Source organism: Neodiprion pinetum, chromosome 1 (genome assembly GCF_021155775.2).
Source record: "Neodiprion pinetum isolate iyNeoPine1 chromosome 1, iyNeoPine1.2, whole genome shotgun sequence".
In the NCBI taxonomy this organism is placed as follows: Eukaryota; Metazoa; Arthropoda; class Insecta; order Hymenoptera; family Diprionidae; genus Neodiprion; species Neodiprion pinetum.
This window is the reverse complement of record NC_060232.1, coordinates 14870387-14894270: the sequence shown is the minus strand read 5'-3', so window position 1 is coordinate 14894270 and position 23884 is coordinate 14870387. Positions and strand designations below refer to the sequence as shown.

Here is a 23884-nt window from a genome sequence, read left to right as displayed (position 1 = left end):
TGATTAATGAGAATTAACTGAATCACTAAATTTAACTGAAATATTGAGAATTAACTGAGACACAACTGAATTACGGAAAATTAAATCAAGTATATTCGAATTACTTTGGGTTCATGCCAGAATTATATGTTTACAGAGAGTAAAAATTAAATAAAAATGTGAAATCAAGTAGAGTTAAGAAAAATAATTTGAATCAATTGGAAATGCGAAAGAATGAATTCAAAACTTTTCAACCTCACTTGAATTAGCGTGAATTATCAAGAATTGAAATTTATGAATTGAAACGAATCAAGTTGAATTATATGAATCTACCTCACTCAAAAGAATTGATTTCAAGTAAGAAAATTAAGTTAAACTACATTAATTTATTCAGATTAATTCAACTCAAACAATTACCGTGTCACTCAAATCTCGAATTATTTCCCCCTCGCATGAAACGAACAGTTCAGGTTGCCCGCGCACCATTGATTTTAATGTGACTAACTAAAATACGGTTGATTCTGGTCAGTTGGAAGTTTCTGGAAACGCCGGAAGCAATATTTAAAAAATCATCTAATCACGGGGTCAATCCGAAATTGATGAAAACACTAAATTGAATTTTTTAGCGTTCTCACAGATCCTTGAAAAGGTTTGGATATTCTTTACCCCGAAGCGGATACACGGAAAAATGTTGCACAGCAATTGGTAATTTTATAGACTCTATTGCGTCAAAAAAATTCGAGAAAACCAATAATAGAGAGTGTTGAAACTAGCGAATTTGGCACGGAATGCCCCATACGTACATCTCAGAATAAATTAAATTGAGAAAAAATATAACGAAGAAAAAAGAAACATCCCCAGTGTCCTCGCGAGGCGTCTGAGGCTCTGTCTTCCGTTTTCCTGGACGGCGTGTTCCACCGCTGCTCGGACAGGGCCATCCCGCACCGGCTTGATGCGCTGCTCTCGTGCCCGCTACAGCACGCCGTGCTCCTGCTCCGTTGCCACCAGCCTAGAGATGAAGTTTCGCATACTCGAATCATACATTGTTGCGAAGTTTCACAAGCATCGGTTTCTTACAGGAAAAAAATTGACGTAGCCGACAGTTATGTCGAATAAATGCTTAAAATATATTATTCAGGGCAATGCGCGCAAGCTGCATCGAGTTTCAGTGCAAATTAACACGATTATGCAATTCTGAAAATTATTTCATTGCGAACATCGTACCTTCGAAAGGACTGCCTCGACGGTGGCTGCCCGTCCTCCGGGAATCGCTCTCGGTACATCCTCGCCGATCCTGTAAAGTTGTTCCCGGTCTCCGCTAGTATCCGATGCATTCTGGTCGTCCGCACGTCCCTGTCCTTCTTAATCTCTAATTTTCTAGCAACAACTATTCTAACAATACAGCTACAGTAACTCAACGTTGGTAAAATTAGTGGTAAAATAAAAATATTCTTCAACAACTAACTACGCTACAGTTGAACGTGTAAAATCAAAAACACTCACAACACTTCACGGTAACTTAACGATTATAAACGTAATGCGAATATTTAAATGGTTAAAACTACGGGTAATGCTACGAATAAACGTGGCAATAATATGGATTTTGGCGAAGTTTTGGTTGAAACTCTGATTTTGGTTGGTGATGCTTCGAGCGAATCTTAGCGTCTGTTTGCTGAAATCAGCGCGAAACAATGCCAGATCTTCGATTGTTGTTTAATACGCCTGACGCGCCGAGCTGCGTCCGTTGGTTATTTCACACACTGTCGGACAGCAGCGTGTAACAATAAATGAATACATTCGGGATCGTAAGATATCCTAATGGTTCGAACCAACGGACGCAGCTCGGCGCGTCAGGCGTATTAAACAACAATCGAAGATCTGGCATTGTTTCGCGCTGATTTCAGCAAACAGACGCTAAGATTCGCTCGAAGCATCACCAACCAAAATCAGAGTTTCAACCAAAACTTCGCCAAAATCCATATTATTGCCACGTTTATTCGTAGCATTACCCGTAGTTTTAACCATTTAAATATTCGCATTACGTTTATAATCGTTAAGTTACCGTGAAGTGTTGTGAGTGTTTTTGATTTTACACGTTCAACTGTAGCGTAGTTAGTTGTTGAAGAATATTTTTATTTTACCACTAATTTTACCAACGTTGAGTTACTGTAGCTGTATTGTTAGAATAGTTGTTGCTAGAAAATTAGAGATTAAGATGGACAGGGACGTGCGGACGACCAGAATGCATCGGATACTAGCGGAGACCGGGAACAACTTTACAGGATCGGCGAGGATGTACCGAGAGCGATTCCCGGAGGACGGGCAGCCACCGTCGAGGCAGTCCTTTCGAAGGTACGATGTTCGCAATGAAATAATTTTCAGAATTGCATAATCGTGTTAATTTGCACTGAAACTCGATGCAGCTTGCGCGCATTGCCCTGAATAATATATTTTAAGCATTTATTCGACATAACTGTCGGCTACGTCAATTTTTTTCCTGTAAGAAACCGATGCTTGTGAAACTTCGCAACAATGTATGATTCGAGTATGCGAAACTTCATCTCTAGGCTGGTGGCAACGGAGCAGGAGCACGGCGTGCTGTAGCGGGCACGAGAGCAGCGCATCAAGCCGGTGCGGGATGGCCCTGTCCGAGCAGCGGTGGAACACGCCGTCCAGGAAAACGGAAGACAGAGCCTCAGACGCCTCGCGAGGACACTGGGGATGTTTCTTTTTTCTTCGTTATATTTTTTCTCAATTTAATTTATTCTGAGATGTACGTATGGGGCATTCCGTGCCAAATTCGCTAGTTTCAACACTCTCTATTATTGGTTTTCTCGAATTTTTTTGACGCAATAGAGTCTATAAAATTACCAATTGCTGTGCAACATTTTTCCGTGTATCCGCTTCGGGGTAAAGAATATCCAAACCTTTTCAAGGATCTGTGAGAACGCTAAAAAATTCAATTTAGTGTTTTCATCAATTTCGGATTGACCCCGTGATTAGATGATTTTTTAAATATTGCTTCCGGCGTTTCCAGAAACTTCCAACTGACCAGAATCAACCGTATTTTAGTTAGTCACATTAAAATCAATGGTGCGCGGGCAACCTGAACTGTTCGTTTCATGCGAGGGGGAAATAATTCGAGATTTGAGTGACACGGTAATTGTTTGAGTTGAATTAATCTGAATAAATTAATGTAGTTTAACTTAATTTTCTTACTTGAAATCAATTCTTTTGAGTGAGGTAGATTCATATAATTCAACTTGATTCGTTTCAATTCATAAATTTCAATTCTTGATAATTCACGCTAATTCAAGTGAGGTTGAAAAGTTTTGAATTCATTCTTTCGCATTTCCAATTGATTCAAATTATTTTTCTTAACTCTACTTGATTTCACATTTTTATTTAATTTTTACTCTCTGTAAACATATAATTCTGGCATGAACCCAAAGTAATTCGAATATACTTGATTTAATTTTCCGTAATTCAGTTGTGTCTCAGTTAATTCTCAATATTTCAGTTAAATTTAGTGATTCAGTTAATTCTCATTAATCAAGATATTTTACATTCATTCAGGTGAATTGTAATTAAGCCGAAAATCCATTGACTCGTCAGTTCAGCGAGATATTTGCCCGTCGGTTTGATGCGAAATTTTATTACCAAGTCATACCTCGTTCTGTTGGGTGAGATTTATTAGAGACGAGACAATTCTGGACACAAATTCAACGTATATTTAGGGGTCAATGCGATAATTGTCTCTTCGTGCTTTCTAAAAGAAGTAATTAATTCCCTACATAGGTTCCTCGAGAATCCGTGAGAAAAATCGCACGTGAGCTGAACCGTCCGTTCAAGTACCAGCCGGTGCAAAAGCTGTGCCCAGGTGATGCCGAACGAAGACTGACGTACTGTCGCTAGGGACTGGAGCGTCTGCAGGAGGATCCCGATTTCTTCAGGAACGTGTGCTTTACGGACTAAGCGCTGTTCACGAACCTCGAGCTCGTCAACAAGCAGAACTGTCGTTGGTGGGCTCCGGAAAACCCACACTGGATCGTCGAACAGGACAACCAGCACCGTTGGAAGCTCCACGTCTGGATTGGAGTATTACAGGACAGGATCCTCGGGCCCATTTTCCTCGACGGAAATCTGACGTCTGCCAAGTACAGGACCGTACTCACTGAGGAACTCCCCCGCCTGATGGACGGAAACCCCATCCGTATGGACCAGGTTTGGTGGCAGCAGGACGGGGCCCCTGCTCACAACAGTAACGCGAACAAGGCAATCCTGGACGCCATGTTCCCGGAGCGCTGGATCGGTACGAGAGGTCCGGTTAGGTGGCCAGCGCGCTCACCAGATCTTACCGTCCGTGATTTCTGGTTCTGGAGTAGAATCAAGGAAATCGTCTACGAACGGGCCCCCACAACGAAACACGACATGCGCCACCGCATCGCCGAAGCGTGTGCCGCTATTCCTGTTAGGGAGATGCAACGGGTGCGAGGGTCGATCCGGAAACGGCTCGCACTCACTGTCCAGCAGAACGGAGGGCACATCGAGCATCTCCTCAGGCAACGGAACCAGGAATGAAATGTGAGATATGATTCTTTTTACAAATCTTCAATGATTGACAACGCGAAACTGTCATGAATTATTATTATTGTTATTTAGAGGGTTAAAAAAAAAATCCTCAGATGTGTGAAAATAATATAACAGAAGTGGTGGGACGTCAAAACTCTTTTTGTTTGCTACCGCACACAAAACTGCATCTGATTTTTGAATAACATAGGAATCGGTATCATCAAAAAGGCACCTCGTATTTCTCTTATTGTGCTGTTTAATGTTGAAAATAGGTAAGACGATAGTCCCGTGGGGTCTCGAGGATAAGCAAGGTATGGCTATCGGCGGACACGAAGAGTTGGCAAAATCAGACGTGAAACGCAAGACAAGTTTCTTTTTATTAAACGCTCATATTAAACACTACAAAACTCTAACGATTGATTCTTATTGCGGATAAATTTGAGCTTCAGCGTTTCTGTAATGCGAGAATGGTGTCACGAAAATCGTAAAAAGTCGAGTGCACATTCGTTTGATTTTGATGCACGTTAAACTGCATCTGTAGTTCCAAAAATGTTGAGTCTAATTTTATCGAAATATGTGCCTCGTATTTTTCTAATCCTCATATTTGATTCTCAAAAACAGATGCGACGACAGTTCCGTGTGGTGTGGACGACAGCAAGGAATGGCTTTTCGCGGACGATAACACAGAACGAGACCAGAAATGAAACGCAAGATAAGTTTCTTCTTACTAAAGGCTCGTATCGAATACTACTAAACTCTAATGAATCTTATTGCAAATAAACCTGAGTTTCAGAGTTTCTGTAATGCGAGAATGGTGTCACGAAAATACGAGGAGTTCATGCAAAACTTTTCAAATTGTCCTGAAAGTAACAGCACCGAGTGGCGGAAAACGATCTGTTGGTAATACTTTTACACTAAATTGTCACTAATTTTGATAAGATAATTATCATTTTTGAATTGTCATCAAGTACGGTTAAGCATAGGATACGACGTGTGGGTTGACAATGTGCAAATGGCCGCCGTCACCGAGATTATGTACAAGAGTCGGAAAGAAACGAACCGAGCACTCTTCAAAATTATCTTAGACAACGATAGTTTGACAGAGATGAGTCCAACCGGGAAAGGCAAACACGAAGCAATGCCGGAGAATATTTACTACGCAGTGAAAAGTAATTACGCATTATTCAATGTATGAAATGTAGCGGGCAACATTGCAAATATTATGCCCGCGTCCCTGTAAATTTCAGCATTCGTTGAAAAAATTTTCAGCGAGGAGGACGGATTAACACACGAGGAGTATCGAAGGTGCATAATTCTGTTGTGCAATACTATTTGCGATCCCAAGAAATAACGGATTCCCGAATTTACGCATTGTACATATTTTGAATGAAACAAAATATTTCATTGCACATGTAAAGACTAATCAAACATTTGTATTACCATGTCTGTAAGGAATTGTATAGAATTAAGTATCAAATCTCTGCATCGGTTTACAAACTCAATATTATTTTGCTAATCATTGTCATTGACGAACTGTCATTGAATTGAAATGGAAAGTAAGGCGTGGCGATGGCATTTACGAAAAAATACTGTCTTTGTCGCCCACGAAATGAAAAAATCACAGGTAAAAGGTAGATGAATCATAACCTGACGATTATTCCTTCATGCTTTTACTTCTGTCATAACATCGGCCATACTTCCGCCGTCCTTTAACAAAACTCAGCCTGTCGTGCTTCGCACATACTTCTGTCATCTGGATAAGAATAGTACGATTTTCGTATCGAAGTAGAGAGCAATGCAAGGGTTTCGTTCTAAACAAATGCGAGTCATTTCGTTCTTACGCATTACGTATCAATTTGTCGGACAATTAACGAAATTCCAAAATGCAACGGCATATTTTCCTCGAAAATAATTTCGAACCGTAGTTTACTGTCCCCGGTTTCATCATTGCGTGAAAATAACGCTGGGTCGTGGCAATATTGCGCTCATTGTTACTACTAGAATCACAGAAAAGTCGGCCACCCACGTGCTTTGTTGCCGCGGAAATATTCGACGTACGAAAGTAAATACACGGTGTCAGAATTAACCAATTTTCGCGCATCGTTCTCCAGTATATAAATAAACTGACCTAGAATTTTGCGATGAACAAGCAATACACTGTCAAAATTCGGGTGGATTCTGTTCGTTTCTTCAAATCATTTTTCTGTAAAATAAGAGTGATAAGCCTTTGTCAATAAGGCTGCACTTTGACAGAATCGGGTTGATTCGATGATCATTTTCGAAAGAATTGCAATTTTTGCGCTACATCATCTCGTCGTCGCCGCGTCGGCAAACGGTAATAGCGGGATCTTGATCGGCCGGATCGGCCACGCGCGAGCGTTTGCTAACCTCCGCGCTACAACGGTTGTCACTGGCAACCGATGATAACAAAATGCTTGTTAACCTCCCGTTATGCTGTTTTCGTGTTGATTATCATTGATAATTTTAAATGCGGACGTTTTTGTCACGCTTCTCTCAATACAGATATTTTCAAACTACTAATCTTGCTGCTCGCCTAGCTGCAAACAGAGAAAGTCAATCCAACGAAACTCATCGCGCAGAATCGTCAATGACATATCGTATACCGCTACCTGGGCTCGGGTGAAGTTGGCGCTGGTCGATTTTGCCAGATATTTCAATTCCACCTGTTCCGCCAGTTAGTGCCGAATTTTCGACAAAAAGTTCGAATTTTGAGATTTATTTGTGGATGATTGGTTTGACGAATCCCGGAAAATCTTTGATACCCGCACTCAGGATTTTGCGTATTTTCAGAAAAAAAATTCAACCCTATTTTTAGTCCCGAAATCGAAAATTTTTTTTTCGCGCGCAAACACGGTTGTTTCTAAAAAAATTTCGACTTCGCTATTGGAGAGATCATCGCAATTCCTTCAAAAACCATGCAAAAAATTTCTCAAATTATCACGCGGCTAGATTTTGGAAGGGGGTGGCCTTATCGTGGTCACCCTGTATATACAAGAAGAAAAATATTAGTCATTCGAACGAACATTAAAAAATTTTTTGTAAAGCTAAAAATTTTGGAGACTTAATTTTTTGACAAGTACTCACAGACATCAAACTCAATCGAAAAAAGAATTATCAATTTTATTTACACCACCCGCTCAGGCCCCGCGATGTTGATGGTTTCCGGCCGCGTGGCGGCGGTTGCTGTGCGTAGTGGGGGTATAGCGTGAGTTAGTTAGGATCGAGCGCTCGAATAGGTAGGACGTGTTGTGAAGCTTTTTTTTCTGTTCGTGCGTCGCGATTGCATCATCTGTTCCGTTTAGCGTAGTTTCAAGGTTCGCGCGTGTGTATGTTTGGTTTGTGGGGAAGCGTTGATGGTGATCTTTCGGTGATGGGAGGTGCCCGTTCCCGGGGCGAGAGTCAACGCGGCGACAGATCTGTTGCCCGAGCATCTCAGCATTCGATCCCCGAGACGTCGAGACCGCTGTTTGCACGGCTGTGGGCCATCTTGGACGCTCCCCGTTACCCCGCTTCCACGTGACCGTCAGAAGTTGCGGCGTTTTATTTATTTAAATCCGTACTTAGTAAGCTAGTTTAATATTATTGAATGATCATTCAATTTAATTGAGAAAAAATGCGCCAGCGAATTTATTGCCCTGTATCCCGTCAATTTGATTTGTGTTGAATAAATATTTGATTCGCTTCGGTTTTTCCCTCTGTTTCGTGAGGGAAATTATGCCGAAACAAGCATCCTTTTCTTACCTTGCAAAATTAAGGTTTTATTCATTCACCCTCTCATTCACTCATCCCATCCCGATTAGCATTAGAAGAGAACTCTTGATGAGTGATTAAACACTCCAAGAACCATGTTGAGTAGCGTGTACTTATTTCTCGCTGTAACACGTTGAATTTTGATACGCTACTACCTGTATATTAAGCAAAATGCGTGTAATGGCAATATATATCCGTTTCTCTGTTATTAGATGTTGAATTTCTATATTCTAGTATCTTTGTTATGCTTTGTCATTTCAAGCTGGTTACTTTTATGACACTCTATTTCAATATTCTGGGTGGTAATAAACAATTTTTTCCTTATATATCCCGAGATTTGTGTGCTTTTTTTTAGCAGCGTGCACATGTGCACGTGCGCATAAAATCAATCGTCGGATATTACACGGAGTGACAGATACGTATTAAGGGCGTTGCCTAGCTAGAAAGCGCGGGCTACTCCGCTTCCCGCGTTAACCGTGGCGAGAGAGAGGGTAATGAAACAAGTGAGACGGAGCAGCCGAGCTGTCGCCGGAGTGGGGCGGGTGACGCGGCTATCCTCTTCCACCCCTCACGGGCATTCGGTTTCAAATACTTTTAAACAGCCCAGTGTATCGCGCTCGGCACGACGCAGCGCCTAATGAATAATAGAAAAAAAAAGTAGACTCCTTTCCGATTCCGCTTGAAAAATTTACTAGTAATACAGAATTTAATAAGGAACCCGAAACTATTTTTTTTATAATTCGAAAACTTGTCATTAATGAGGTAAAAATCGTCAAATATTTGAATTGTTTATAAAAATTGGGATTTTCAATAATGTTCAACATTGCATTTTTTTTATGAAAGCTTATTCGTTCACCTTCCGAATGCACTGTAAATGATGTCTTTACGTCGAATAGAACCGGATATATCCGAGCTCCTTTTGGATCAAAATTGAATGATTGTCTTGTAACTTTCGAAAACAAACATAATTCGGACGAACACCAAAATGCGTGTCGATTCTTTTTACCTTTATTTCATGTGAAAAAAAGTATGAATAGATTGAAAAAATACGAGGTCATTTTTTGATTGACGTGACGTAGAATTCCTTATACGTATGTTGATATAGATATACATTCTTCATATTTCAACGAAAATTATATTCACCGGCGTCCGTATTTCTACGCTATGCGATCACGTGACTGGTAATAGTCTAATAGCCGGTATTCATAGTCAGGTTCGATTTGCAGGACTGTCTTGAGGCAGCTCAAAGCATAGCTTGATCGGCTGAGAGCTGTTCCTAATACAGTCTCGAAAATAATACGTAACTATTTACGAATACCGGCCAGACGTCGTCACAGGTCATTTTAAATTGAAAATGCAACGAATAGCTGTGAGCAAATTCATGATATAGCAACGAAAATATCATCAATCTCCCAGGTCTCACCACGTGGAGGTCGCTATCAAACAGAGACCCGCCTAATCCGTCCCTACCTCCCAACCATGATCGGGTTTGCACCAAACAAATACAAAATGATGAAAAATAATATAAAATGGTAAAAGTAAAATTGAACTCGTTTAAACTTAATAAACATAATCACGAAATCTGTATGAGAAGGATCTCATAGAAATTAAATTGAAACAGTATAAGTGAAACATGACAGTAATCTTGATAAAGAAAATTGATATAACAAAGCATCGAGCATTGTATACATTATATGGCTAAATAAATTCTATAGAAAGCGCAAACTATGGAAAGTAGTACGGAAAGTAGAAAGTATTCCTGGAATGAATAATCAGATATATAATTATAACGATATGACTAGCAAATTTTTAGCACAGTAATACATATAACTAACTAAACATAAATCACAGAAATATTGCACGTAAGCTATATACAAAGCTATTATATTTATGTACATATGTACATATATTTAGATTACAGTGTTTTGTCGTCTGTCGGTCGTGAATTTACTGTTTCTTACGCGCGGCCTTATCTGGGCTTCGATGATTTGAGGGGGTTCGCGGATTGAGCGTTGTCGGGCGCGTCTAGAATCTACGATTTCGGGTTACAAACAAAAGTAAAAGAAATCTGCTCATTTATTCTCTATTTTTTCGGTCCAGAATTTATCGTCACGTTTTATTTTATCAAAAATCAATCCCTTTGACGTCCAAACTATAAAATAGCACCACTTCCTATTCGTAATGTGTAGAAGACCTTGGACCTGATACATGCAATTATGAGAAAGCTCTAACTTGGCTTTTCCACCGATTATTTTCGTCTCAAATATTAATTCTGTATCCCAAAAATCTATCGAGCGAGCGCAGCGAGCGAGCAAAATTTTTAAATGTTCAAGCGAAATCCCACAAAAAGTACTGATATCCCCAAAAAGCACCTCTGTTGCAAAAACCTTTCGCCAAGTATATTAATTTGACAGCCACCCACAAAACAGCCACCTACAAAACTGTCATCAAATCAGATACTGCTGCCAAGTATAATTTATTTAGAAGCTAATGATGATTTTGATATACTATAACGACAAAAAAAAAAATTGAAATCAAAATTGAAATTGAAAAAAAAAAAAATTTTTATTGAAAAAAAAAAAACTGGAGATAGTGGTAAAGGCGGGCTTTTTTAAAACAAGCACAAGAAAATACAAGTCGAGCTATATCAATGTTGTAATGGCAATATAAGCATGGGCCCGCCAAGTACCACGTACTCCAATTTTTTTTTTTTTTTTTATCCAAATTTATGTTTTTTTTTTTAGAATTTCAATTTTGATTTCAATTTTTTTTTTTTTTGTCATCATTAGTTATAGTATATCCAAATCATCATTAGTTTCTAAATAAATTATACTTGGCAGTAGTATCTGATTTGATGACAGTTTTGTAGGTGGCTGATTTGTAAGTAATGTGTGCATGTATGATTACCCCAGAATTACGTCAAGTTTATTTCTAAAAAACAAAACGCGCGTATTTCAGTGGCCTAATACGTACGCGCCGTATTTACTTTGTATGGAAAATTCTGCCAGGTACATTGTAATTTTACCTTGGATACTTAGGTAGTCACAATAAGTGATAAGAATATTCCTTATGATCGACAAAGTGTAAACACTCATGCTAATTGCCGAACATCGATTTCGATCATTTAACCTGAACACGTAACAAATTGATGACATATTTCAGCGACTAATGCAAACCGGGCTAGTACCACACGTCACAATGCATTCTAGTTTATATTTTCGTATGTATAAAAAAACTAAAGAATGAATGTATACTGCTATTATGAACAGCACTATCGGCTCTTGAAAGTACCTTCTTAAATTAAAGCCCTGCGATTGTTCGTACTCAGGTGATTGAATCTCGAAGTCAGAGAGGGCGCACCATCAATCATATAAATAATTCGATTTACCTCATTTTTTCCTGAAATTTAGCCAAAATCTTTATGCCGGGTCGTTTCTTCTTCTCCAAAGACACATTCCCTCTCTTCTTAGCCATCGCGGGAATAAATACTGATTCGAAATAATAAAAAACACTGTAGAAAAACACAAGCAAAAATAAAAGCGCGGAACACTATCCACGTGCCGAGCGACGAGGATTCGAAGGAGGGGAATTGTAGTGGGGGGTGTTGAGTCTACTCTCCTCGCCTGTGATTCGCATGGTCGCCCGCCAACGCAGTCGTGGCGCTAGCAGCCGCCCGCCTTTTGCGCGAAAAATTTGCTGTTTTATGCTTCGTGATTTTCCTTCTCATTTCCTCATTTTTGAAGATACTTAGGTTCTTAGGGAGTCATTTTGAAGATAAAGAATAGATCTGTGTCGCCTTTTTCGCCGAATTGCGAAAAAAAATTCACTGTCCGCTGTGTTTCACTTCAAACATAACGTACTTTCAAGTACGTTTTACGCAAATCTGAAAGCGAAATCGAAAATTCGGCAAAAAAGGCGACACAGATCTATCCTTTACCTTCAAAATGACCCCCTAAGAACCTAATTATCTTCAAAAATGAGGAAATGAGAAGGAAAATCGTGAGTCTCTGTTTGCGCGCGCTCTTCGAGGCATAGGCAACGTCCTTAAGTATGTTCATTCAATGGCTCTCATTTGGATGTATTACGTAACAGATATAGGCCAGTAGACTTAAATATGAGTTCTATTCAACAGCCATGCCAAATCGCCAATTTTTTTGTAGGTAGTTTGAACCTTAAAGAATATAGTGTGATATTTGTGGGATAGCGAAATGACGAATTTGACCGGAAAAATTATTTGAATAAAGAAATGTCACTATTTTGATGTTATTATCTTTGGAATGAGATTTATCGAAGAATGCTTTCTACGAAAAATGTGCGCCATAATGAAATCTACAAAATAAGTCTTATGCAAAAATCACGTAGAATTATTGGTTTGGCGGTAAATCACTGTTAAAAAACAATGGTTCAAAAAATTTCTCATGGTATTTACGTGGTTTATTTATAAAGTACTGTTCTGAAACTCATCCACCACCTAAAAGAAACTGTCCTGAAGAGATATCGGTAAGTTTTATCCAGCCATGTTATATAGTTTAGCAAGAATGACCGATTTTCGTAAATCCGGCGTGTCGATATAACACTTGTTCCACAAGACCGAGAAGGTCCAAAAAAATCAGGGTGATTTTTTTCAGCATGCACATTCAAGATTTAACTGAAAAGAATAGGTTTTTTAAAAAAAATCCATGTTTTTCGAGGATATAAAATTTTAACTTATAAACAAATAGAAGTTACGCCTCAAATATTTAAGTTATTCAAAATGTTCTTCAAGATTCTCATAGGTCTTAGCGAGACGCGTAATTTAAAAAAAAGTCTCAATATCTTTATTACAAGCCGAGATACAATCATTTTTACGTTTGTTTAATTTGTTACTGTTTAAATCAACATTTTCGCGAAATTCAAGTTCGCGGGCATTTGTAGTAGTGTTAGACGTAATATTTGATATTATAGAAACCGATTTGAGCATTAATCTCATGGCAGATCATGATTGCATTCGGTCGCTCGCGCGCGGAATATACGGATGGCGGCGTCGGTGCCGCCGGGTGGCGTGGTGGGGGCCTGCGTGTCGCCCCGCGGCTCCTCTCGCGCAGCTTAGTTAACTATTTCCATATCTCCCTTATAAATTGTCGTATACAAATTTTTTTTTCTAATTTCACGTAGTTTTTCCTCACGAATTCAAAAATGTTCGTTAAAATCAATATTTTTCAATACGTACCGAAATAACTAGTTTTTAAATTTAATGTTGATGTTGGGAGGCCTATAAATAATCTTATATTTAAAAGGTGAGGAGAACAAAAGTAAATTTGAATTCGTCGGTAATTTTTTTTATTACAATTATTACCTATATAAATTCTTACAAGTACCTTCGCATTAGGAAATACATTTTTTTTTCTCTCTGGTTCATAGCTATCGTTATCATTGTTATTTCCTTCAACGTTATTATCCTTACTTATTGCAAACGTTACATCCTCCGCATCATCGACATCGTCTGAAATTCGTAAAAATTATTCGTCGATTTCGTCATCGCTTAGAACTATTTAAGGTTCGATGACATTCGAACAATGTTGTCCGTTACATTTTTTGCACAATATTGTGCATTTTAGCCCTACTTTCCGGCACGCACAATTCGTTTCACATTTACTCGTATCGCAACCGCAAGAAATTATTTCTAATAAATAGGCCGGAATTGGGTCCTTTCTATAAGTAATCGGCATCAACATACCTTTGCTTTTTTTCCACCCCCATTGCATTGGATCCTTTGAACAATCGCCTTGCCACTCGCACACTTGTAAATAAGTGCGAAGCGAATGTTCATTGCATGCCTCAGCGGTTGGGGGAAGACAGCTTAAATTGAACGTACTTTTGAGGGTTGACTTCGTAAAACATAAGTACCGAAATTCATCAAAAGAGAAGCTATCATTTTCTCGTGCGCCATATAGCGTCAGAACGATGTTCTGGCCGGCTGCCCGTATCGAACTTTTCAACGCATTTCGATCATTGAAAAGGCTAGCTTCTCTCTTGAGATAATTACATTTGATGAGAATGTTGGTCGCATTTCGGGGCGACGCCTCTCGGTGTACGGGCCTGAGTCGGTCATGCGACGTTCAGCAATCTCCGGCCGCGTGGGCTGGCGGTGCTGCGATCGACGCGGCGGCCATATTTGCCTATTTGTCTAGTCTTCTTTTCCAGTCTCTACGGTAAGGAAGTGTGATATTTCATTGTCATTTAAATAAAAACAGAAAATATGTTAAACATATCAAAGATAATTTTCTCAACCAAAACACCCTTCCTATTCTCTCCATAAGATTAACTATTCTGCTTTAATAACAGTCACTCCTCAAAAGTTTAATCAATTTGGCTTTTCCCTGCTTGTACAGCGAAGACGTTGTGTCACAGCCTGTAAAAGTGTGGATAAAGCGGATAAGATGTCGTATCTCAGGATATTTGAAACTATTGGTGGAATATAATTTCTCCTCGATACTCTGGCGGCTAGGTTTAAACAGATAAATATTGTTTTTCGATTGCGCAATTTACGTTAATATGACAAGTAAATCAACTCTTCGCCAACTACGTATACTGAATCGTAACTGTCGCAAACAGAGATTGCTGTGTTTATGATCAAGCTATCTGCATCCTCGACAGCTTGATTGGCAATAAAACCCTCATTTCGTCATTTTTGGGACAATATCTCAATGAGATGAAGCTTATTTTTCTTATTCGATAAAAATTGGTCTTGCGGTAATTTTAAAACCATATTGATCTCGCAAACAACTTCTGGGGCACAATTTATTCTTCCCCTGCGGAACCTCTCTGCGCTTTTTATGTGCTTTTTTCGCCTTTATCAGGATATCCATCGAAAACTATTATACAATTGTTTGAATAATTGCTCTTGAGGTAATTTACATAGCTCGTGACAATGTCACCGAACTTCTCGTTTTGACGTCATACAACTTTATGCAAAAAAAAGCCACCATCGATTACATAAACATCATTACCTTTAATTGGCTTCTATTTGGGTGTAAAAAAATCGTACAGCTTTGATTTTTCAGTTTTTCTCATTCTCTTTTCATCAAAAAGCGATAATGGGTACGGTGCAAGCTCGTAATTGAAATAAGCTTTCAATTCTTTATCTGATTTTTTCAGGACACAAATTCTTTGGAACAATAATGACGGATCGATTGTTACGTTGTTCTCGGAAACTTTGATAGTGGAAGTCAATGCTTTGAGCGACGTAACTTTATTTTTTCTTTTGTATTTCACGTCCTTGAACGTGTTCGGAGCGCCATTTTCATCCCGTTTTGACGTTTCAGTCAAGCACCGTAACCCTATTTCCAAAGCTTCGTGGCAATTGATATTATTATTCTTTCCTCCTTTTAAACCAGTACTCAGGGAGATAATGCCATCTGTTTCGGGAACAGGGTTATGATCTTGGAACCACGATTTCAGTTTGTTCATATCGGCGATGTCTCTCGTGATACGGGTTGCTCGTGCATTAACATGCTGTTCAGTCGTGGCTAAAAAAACGTTACAGAACTCAGTGAGTGAATCTGTTCAATCAACTAACGCTGGCGTTGTTAAGACCCATTTTGAAAGCACGCGCTCAGACATCCCTCTGCCTCGCGTTGGACCACCAATATCTTTCATCGGCCTCATCAGCGCTTGTTCAACGGTCATATTTGACCAAATCTCACTCCAAAATTTATCCGTTCGCCTTATAGTTCGCCTTATATGCACACACGTTTCAGGAAATTTCGACCTTCTTCCTGTGCTCAGATGCGTCAGCAAAAATCTGTAACAATTTAAATCGTGTTTGTTTCATTACCTCACATGACGTTATCACAGTAAAAGGTGGATTTCAATTCTATAATAATCAATGTGTATTGATAATAATCAGTATATTCTTCAACAATATTTACACTTACCAAAATAACGGATATCGAACCTCCGACTACAACCGGACAGAACGATGTTCGCTGGCACACAAGCGTCTTCGTTCAATATAATATCCTGTAATACAATTTCAAAATGGTCCATTACCTTGTATGACATACTTAAAACCGAATATTAGCGTGAACGTATTTGTATTTCAATAAATTTATAATATAAAGATGCACACGCTTACCTTCGTTCCGTCTTCGATGTACAGGGTATATTTTTCAAATATAAAACACATAAACGCATGTATACACAAAAACGACTGTCCTCGACGAAGTAACAGATGAAACTGAAGCTCTGGCTGTCCCTCGCCTAAAGCTAACGGTTTCTTCATTGCATCTCTCTCGCACTTATACTTCTTTCAAACTACCTGAAAGGGTCGGCTGGGGCCTTGAGTCATAGAAGTTGGGATTCCCTAGTACATAAGGGATTATTTATGGCCTTGAACGACCGATTGTCCTCAAAACACGGGCGATTAACATGAGAATTGAAAAAAATTTTGTTTTACCACGATTTATAAGGAAGATATGGAAACAGTTGATTAAACCGCGCGAGGCTTGGAGAATATTAATTTTCATGAGCATTTTTGAATTCTTGAGAAAAAACTGCGTGAAATTAGAAAAAAAAATTTATTTACGACAATTTATAAGAGAGATATGGAAATAGTTAACTAAGCTGCGTGAGAGGAGCCGCGGGGCAAAACGCAGGCCCCCACCACGCCACCCGGCGGCACCGACGCCGCCATCCGTATATTCCGCGCGCGAGCGACCGAATGCAATCATGATCTGCCATTAGATTATTGCTCAAAATGGTTTCTATAATATCGAATATTATGTCTAACACTATTACGAATGCCCGCGAGCTTGAATTTCGCGAAAATGTTGATTTAAACAGTATTAAATTAAACAAATGTAAAAATGATTGTATCTCGGCTTGTAATAAAGATATTGAGACTTTTTTTTAAATTACGCGTCTCGCTAAGACCTATGAGAATCTTGAAGAACATTTTAAATAACTTAAATATTTAAGGCGTAACTTCTATTTGTTTATAAGCTAAAATTTGATATCCCCGAAAAACATGGATTTTTTTTAAAAAACCTATTCTTTTCGGTTAAATCCTGAATGTACATGCTGAAAAGAATCACTCTGATTTTTTTGCACCTTCTCGGTCTTGTGGAACAAGTGCTATATCGATGAGCTGGATTTACGAAAATCGGTCATTATTGCTAAACTATATAACATGGCTGGATAAAACTTGACAATATCTCTTCAGGACAGTTTCTTTTAGGTGATGGATGAGTTTCAGAACAGTACTTTATAAATAAACCACGTAAATACAATAAGAAATTTTTCGAAAAATTGTTGTTTAACAGTGATTTACCGCTAAACTGATAATTCTACGTGATTTTTGCATAGGACTTATTTTGTAGATTTTCTTATGGCGCACATTTTTTGTAGGAAACATTCTTCGATAAATCTCATTCCAGAGATAATAACATCAAAATAGTGACATTTGTTTATTTAAATAATTTTTTTGGCCAAAAGTCGTCCTTTTGCGATCCCACAAATTTCACACTATATTCTTTGAGGTCCAAACTACTTAAAAAAAAATTTACGATTTGGCACGGCTGTTGCATAGAAGTCGTCCAAATTCATGTACATTCCGACTGGACTAATAGGAATCTGATCTGTCACCGCAAAATGTAACTGCCATGCGCTGGATGCAAAAAATAAGAACATGAATGATACATATCGGAGTTGCAAGGATGTGAATCTCATCCACATCTGTGATATCATTGATACGTATCTCTGTTCTGTGTCTGTTATATAGCTACCATAATGTTTTGTGGCGGACATACCAGACTAAATGTACTGTACATATAGAGCACATGTGATGTAGCTGTAATGTCGGAAGGAACAAGATTCAAGTATTTGTTACGTTACTGGGATATGAATGTGCTGCCTGGGATATATATGCATCAATTAAGAGCTTTTCAAATGAGCTTGCAGAAATATTGGGCGATCAGACATACCTACCTACAGTTTATCCATGAGTATGATGCACGTCATATTTAATCGTATAATATTATAATTAATACTTTCTTGTCCAAATCAGATGCATTCATTGTTTTGTGTTATTTGTGTGCATTGTATAACACACAAAATACGTAACATGTTTAAAAAGATATTATGTCACCTGTATGTCTCCTGTGCTATATTACTTCGTTCCTGGGATGTGCCTTCAATATTAGGTATCGTTTATAGACGTTATGTTACGTGAAGAATACATCACTCATTTCAAAATAGATTATGTGTACGCTATGTATATTACTTTGTTCTCTGGCGGTGCTTGCATAATGTATCGTTTACAGTTCTCACATTATGTGACAATAGTGTTACATCGTGAAGATTTGGGGTCTACTCACGGTCTTACATACAGGTCTGGTAACTCCGGCACTTTTGAGTGGTAGGGGGTGTCACCGTTAGTGAGGCACACGGTCTTGTTTCCTATCTATCCGCTAGGGGCGCCATTGGCCCGGGGTATGATAGATACAGATATATACCGATAAGATAACCTGCTCATCGAAGTTTTTGACAGTTCATAACTCAGTGTAAAGTGTGTGTCAAACTGTCTCAAAAGTTGTGAGACCTCGCTTGATGTTTATGGATTTTATTGACTTAAACATTTGAGGATTCCGTCAAAATAAAACAATTATCACACCCGCCATGGAATGCTAGTAAACTTCTCAATCATTTTTTATTCGCATCTTTCTTCATTTTTGAGTGTTATCCAGGATTGTTGATTCCGAAAAATCAGCTGTTCGGATCTGATTTATGATTGGCTCACCCCGAGGGGGCAGCGCTGCAGACGGCGAAGACGACAACCACGGTTTTACCTCATTATCTGAGTCATTCCTCACCCTACTAGTTTCCGGACCTGTATGTAATACCTTGGGTATACCATATACATTATTATATCATATCACTCTAATACCTGCAAGTGCTCTTATGCATATGTATTAGTTACATATTGGTTTGCTGAAAAGATGGAGCCGTTAAATCTTACATGACATATCTCGAGAGCGTCTGGATCGCAGAATGATCTCCGATCGATTTCGATGCTATAATTTAAGTCTACGATCAGATCTGGCAGTTTTGGATACAAAAGGGTGGTTTTTACGAAACAAGGGTGGAGCCGTCAAATCGCACCTTATGTATCAGAAAAGCCTATAAGTTAGAGAGTCATCCTGAGCTACTTACCAATAAATTTCACACTTTCCGAGACAAACAATCGAAACATCCTTCATCAGGGGTAGATTTTTGGGACAAGTTGTGGAACGAGAGCCTTTGAATAGCCGTTAATTCCTACACAATCGGAAAAATTTTTTACACGTTTTTTTTTGGTGGCGCAAGTTGTGGAGCCGCAAAATCGACGATGAGCACTTAAATAGCCTTCAAAGAACCTTTAAGGACGTTGCCTACCGAGCTCGCGCGGCAACTTTGGCTTCCCGCGCGATTCAAGCCAGGCGGCCAAGGGGAAGAGTAGGCGGGACTTAAGTCTGTGCCCCTCGCGTGCTATGGCCCCCCACTTTGCGCTCCGTTGGGACCAGGCCGCTTGCACTTGAACGTTCTGAAGTTCTGACGTGCGAGGAATATAACTGGAAGCCCGTATGAGTTTCGCGTTGTTAATGAGATTAGGATACGTTGATCCAAGGAGAGGTTGGCACGTATCCATATTATTTCAAATATTTATTGCTTATGCAAATAATAATAAGTTACAGAAATCATTGAATAATCTTCGAGTTTTTAAGAGATCTATCGCATAACTCGTTGCAGTAAAGTGAAAAATATTACAAGAGAAATTACCCGAAACAGCAGTTAGCTAATTCATGACTAAATACTAGGGATGGGCGATCTCAAGCAAAATATCGATTCTGAGAATCGATTCGAATTGATTTTGGAAAAATTGATTCATCCAAAAAATCGGATACAAAAGACTGATCTTCAGAAGATCCATCGTTACTTTTACTTTTTAGTTTAAATGGAGACCGGTGTCTATATTGGAGATTAAAAATCGTGTCACACAAATGTAGTACTTATTCAACAGTTTTGATATTTAACAATAGTTTGCTTTGGGTCATATTTGTTTATCACAGCAATAGTTCTTATACACATATTACACAAACCCAGCCGACTAGGTGGGAAGCTTTTTTTATTAGTTGTGATATTAGATTTATTAAGCGCTAGAAATTGGTCGATTCTTTTGTATTCTCAAACCTATATTATTCATAAAATACAGAATGCCAAAATAGACTTTCAAAACTTTTTTTAATTGAAGATTTAAGAACCTAATCCGATCCTTGCAAACTTGGAATCGATTCTAGAAAAAATCGATTAGTAAAGTATCAATACAAAAGATCTATTTTCTCGACCCAAAAGTTCGATTCTTGAGTTGATCGATCTAGAATCGCGCATACCTACTAAATACATTGCCATCAATGACCCAGGTCTCACTACGTGGGAGTTGCTGCGACGAAGAGACCCACTCTATCCCGTCCCGACGTCTCAACCATGCCAGGAAAAATTACAAGTGTTACATACATCGATAGATATTCAAAAGAAAATTAGTAAATCAAAAAAATTGACTTATACATGCAGGAGTATATTAGAAATTGATAGATAAGGCGTATTGAAAAATCAGCAAAATCTACGGTACAAAACATAATCAAAAGTAATGGCGCGTCAATAAATAAAATATATACATTCGATCGCGTTGAATACCATACTTTTCGCTTTCAGTTATGACGTTTCATTGGTATAACAAATAATTATTATAGAAATAGAACGAATCTTCAAAATAAACTGTTTCAATGAATATTATGGAATGAAAAATGCAAACATTCAGCAAGCGAATATGAAAGATCATTATTCAGAAATTCATTAATTTCTGAACTTGAAAACATAATGTGAAAGCACGTTGTATCCGTGCAAACTTTCGAATGGGCTATAACTGAAAAATGAAAATTTAACAAGCAGGATATACATGCGAGGGTTGATTTGTAATACAAAAAATAAAAAAATGGCCTGCACACAAAGAAAACAATCCTTGAATCAAGAATTAAAATATTCTTGAATCAAGTGCTGAGTATTCTTCATTCAAGAATATGTGATATTTTTATTAAAAAAATAGCATACTCTTGATCTAAGAAATAAAATATTCTTGAATCAAGAATAGTTTTCTGTGTGTGACATTATTGTGAAATGGTTATGTATAAATGAAAGGAAAAATATACAAATATGTAAAAACTTCTGTATAGTTACTCGTTAGTACTGTCGGTTGTCATTTTCTTTTTCTTACGGATGGAAACATCAGTCGTTGAGTTTTTTGATTTGACCGCAGAATTTCTAGCTTCAATTATTTGGGGAGGGTCGCCAATCGGAAGTTGTCAAGCACGTCTGGAGTCTACTATTGCTGGCAAAAGGCAGAAATGAAAAACGTCTGCTAATTTATTTTCCATTTTTAATTTCCAAAAATTGTCGTCGCGAATAATTTTGTCAAAGATCAGTCCTTTCGGCGTCCAAACTACGAAATAACACCACTTCCTTTTCGTAATGTGGAGAAGACCCGAACATAACTGATAAAGCTGAATCAGTGCTGGAGTCAAGTCTCAGGTCTCATCGAGCTGAATAATTGGCTCATTTCGAAACGTGAATGTAGCGTACCGAACGTGGCTGGCACTGAAACTTCAAGCTGCAACAATGTCTTCGATAGTACGTCATGTTTTCAATTCATTAGTGTATTGTGCATTGACCTTGGCCAGTAGAAGTCAAATATCACAATCAAATAGTCAGTTAGGTAGATCAGTGTGCGGTAAAAATCATCGGTAAGTTTGTAATCGTGAGTGGACGAAAGATGGAAAACGATTTTCCGAAGAATAGGTTTACAAAACACACATTGAGAAAGGGACGGTAAATAATAATTCGAAGAAATTGTTAGAAAAATATGGTGTTCTGAATTAATAAAACGTGCATGGTAGTTAGTTCGTCTGAAAATGAAAACAATCAAGTCTATGTAAGCAAACTTGATGCCATTCTATTTACCTCAACCTCTCCCGCTGATAAGCCGCCAAATTTTTCCAACACTGGACCTTTTTCTTACTTTTCCGTAACACTTTCCTTATCTTAGTCATAGGGAATGACTGATGAATACTTATCAAAGAGTTTTAAATACTTTACTAATATTTAATCACGAAGAATACACCGAATAACGCTCGCGGCTCGCGTTTTGAATTACGGGTTTGCACGCGTTAAATGCAGACTGCTGCTACGGCCGTTAGTTCGTACGACTGGTGGCTTAAGCCAGAGATGGCGCTAGCAAGCAATCGCTTTTCGCGGCGAAAATCCGCTGTTTCTTGCTTCAGCTCATGCAAGTTTCCTCGCAAATCTTGAGTTCGATTTTATTGCTCTTAGTCCTGAATCAAAGGTGAAGGATCTATCTGTATCGTGTATTTCGTAGAATTGTGAAAAAAAATTCGTTCTTGTTTTATTACAACGGGAACTTTGCTGACTTTCAGTGCTGTTTTTTACGACTTCGAAAAAAAAATTTTAAATTCGGAAAAATACACGACACAGATTGATCCTTTGCCTTCAAAATGCTTCTAATAGAAGTTCGATATCTTTATAAATGTCGGAGAAAACTTGCATCGCGTGAAATTAAAATTTGCAAGCAGCAGTTCCGCCGGGAGTAGGCAACGTCCTTAACAACAAAATTGGTGTTACTGTGAAATTCCGTTGTGGCGGTCCTAGCTTTATAGACATTGCATTGTCGTACATCCTTTTCTCTATGTGGCAGCTGTGACTTCTGTTGCGGGGTACGAGGTGCAGATCTCAACTGGCCTCAAACTGGCTTTTCATGATTTTTTATAAAAACATCATATAGCGCGTACCCGTAGGCTATTTTTGATTGGAACAATGATCCCAATACTTGCTTAAAAATACTGACTTTACGGCCATGCTACATGAAGTACTATTCAAGTTTCGTCAAACAATAATAAATTCATGTTTGAGACACTATTTCACGAATTGTATTGTAAAACCAATAATATCCTTGATTCCAGGGGGAGATTCTGAAGTTTCTATACTGACGGTTGTCAACGTAGACCAATGTGTGCTGAAAAATGCGGAGGCCCATAGAACGTCAAGGTTTGAATTATCAAGACGTAAGAATGATACTGCCAGATTGATCATTCGCAGAGGAGAACCGTTCTACATCAAACTTATTCTGTCACGCGCATACAATCCGAATACCGATGCAATTTCATTGGTATTCACTCTGGATGGCGTTGAAAAACCACAATATGGACATGGAACCCTAGTCGCAGCACCAGTTCTGAAAACTGAAAGTGACAGTGAAGGCCCATGGCATGCAGTTGAAGATTATTTTGACGGTAACACGTTGAAATTGAAAGTGAGTGTTCTATTTATTCGAAACCAGATTATACAATATCTAGTTTGTGGCATGCTTCAGGACTGAAATGAAATTGTTAAATTTCCATATCGTTCCACATGGTGGAGTCATTCTGTGAATGCATTTTTGCCAAGATAATTATTACTGTTGCAAGGAGTTTACTGG

General features: G+C 38.5%; 1 protein-coding gene across 3 annotated transcripts in view; it reads left to right on the top strand.

The window, feature by feature from the left end:
• Positions 1-23884, top strand: part of Tg (transglutaminase) — a 519386-nt gene that overhangs the window by 104385 nt on the left and 391117 nt on the right. For 2 of the 3 annotated variants that reach the window (XM_046608806.2, XM_069134516.1), the window contains exon 2: positions 23370-23719. In XM_046608806.2, the coding sequence (XP_046464762.1) occupies positions 23370-23719 (350 nt within the window). Of the gene's footprint in view, positions 1-23369; positions 23720-23884 lie in introns of those variants that run through there. The other variant, XM_046608807.2, reaches the window with a different exon arrangement.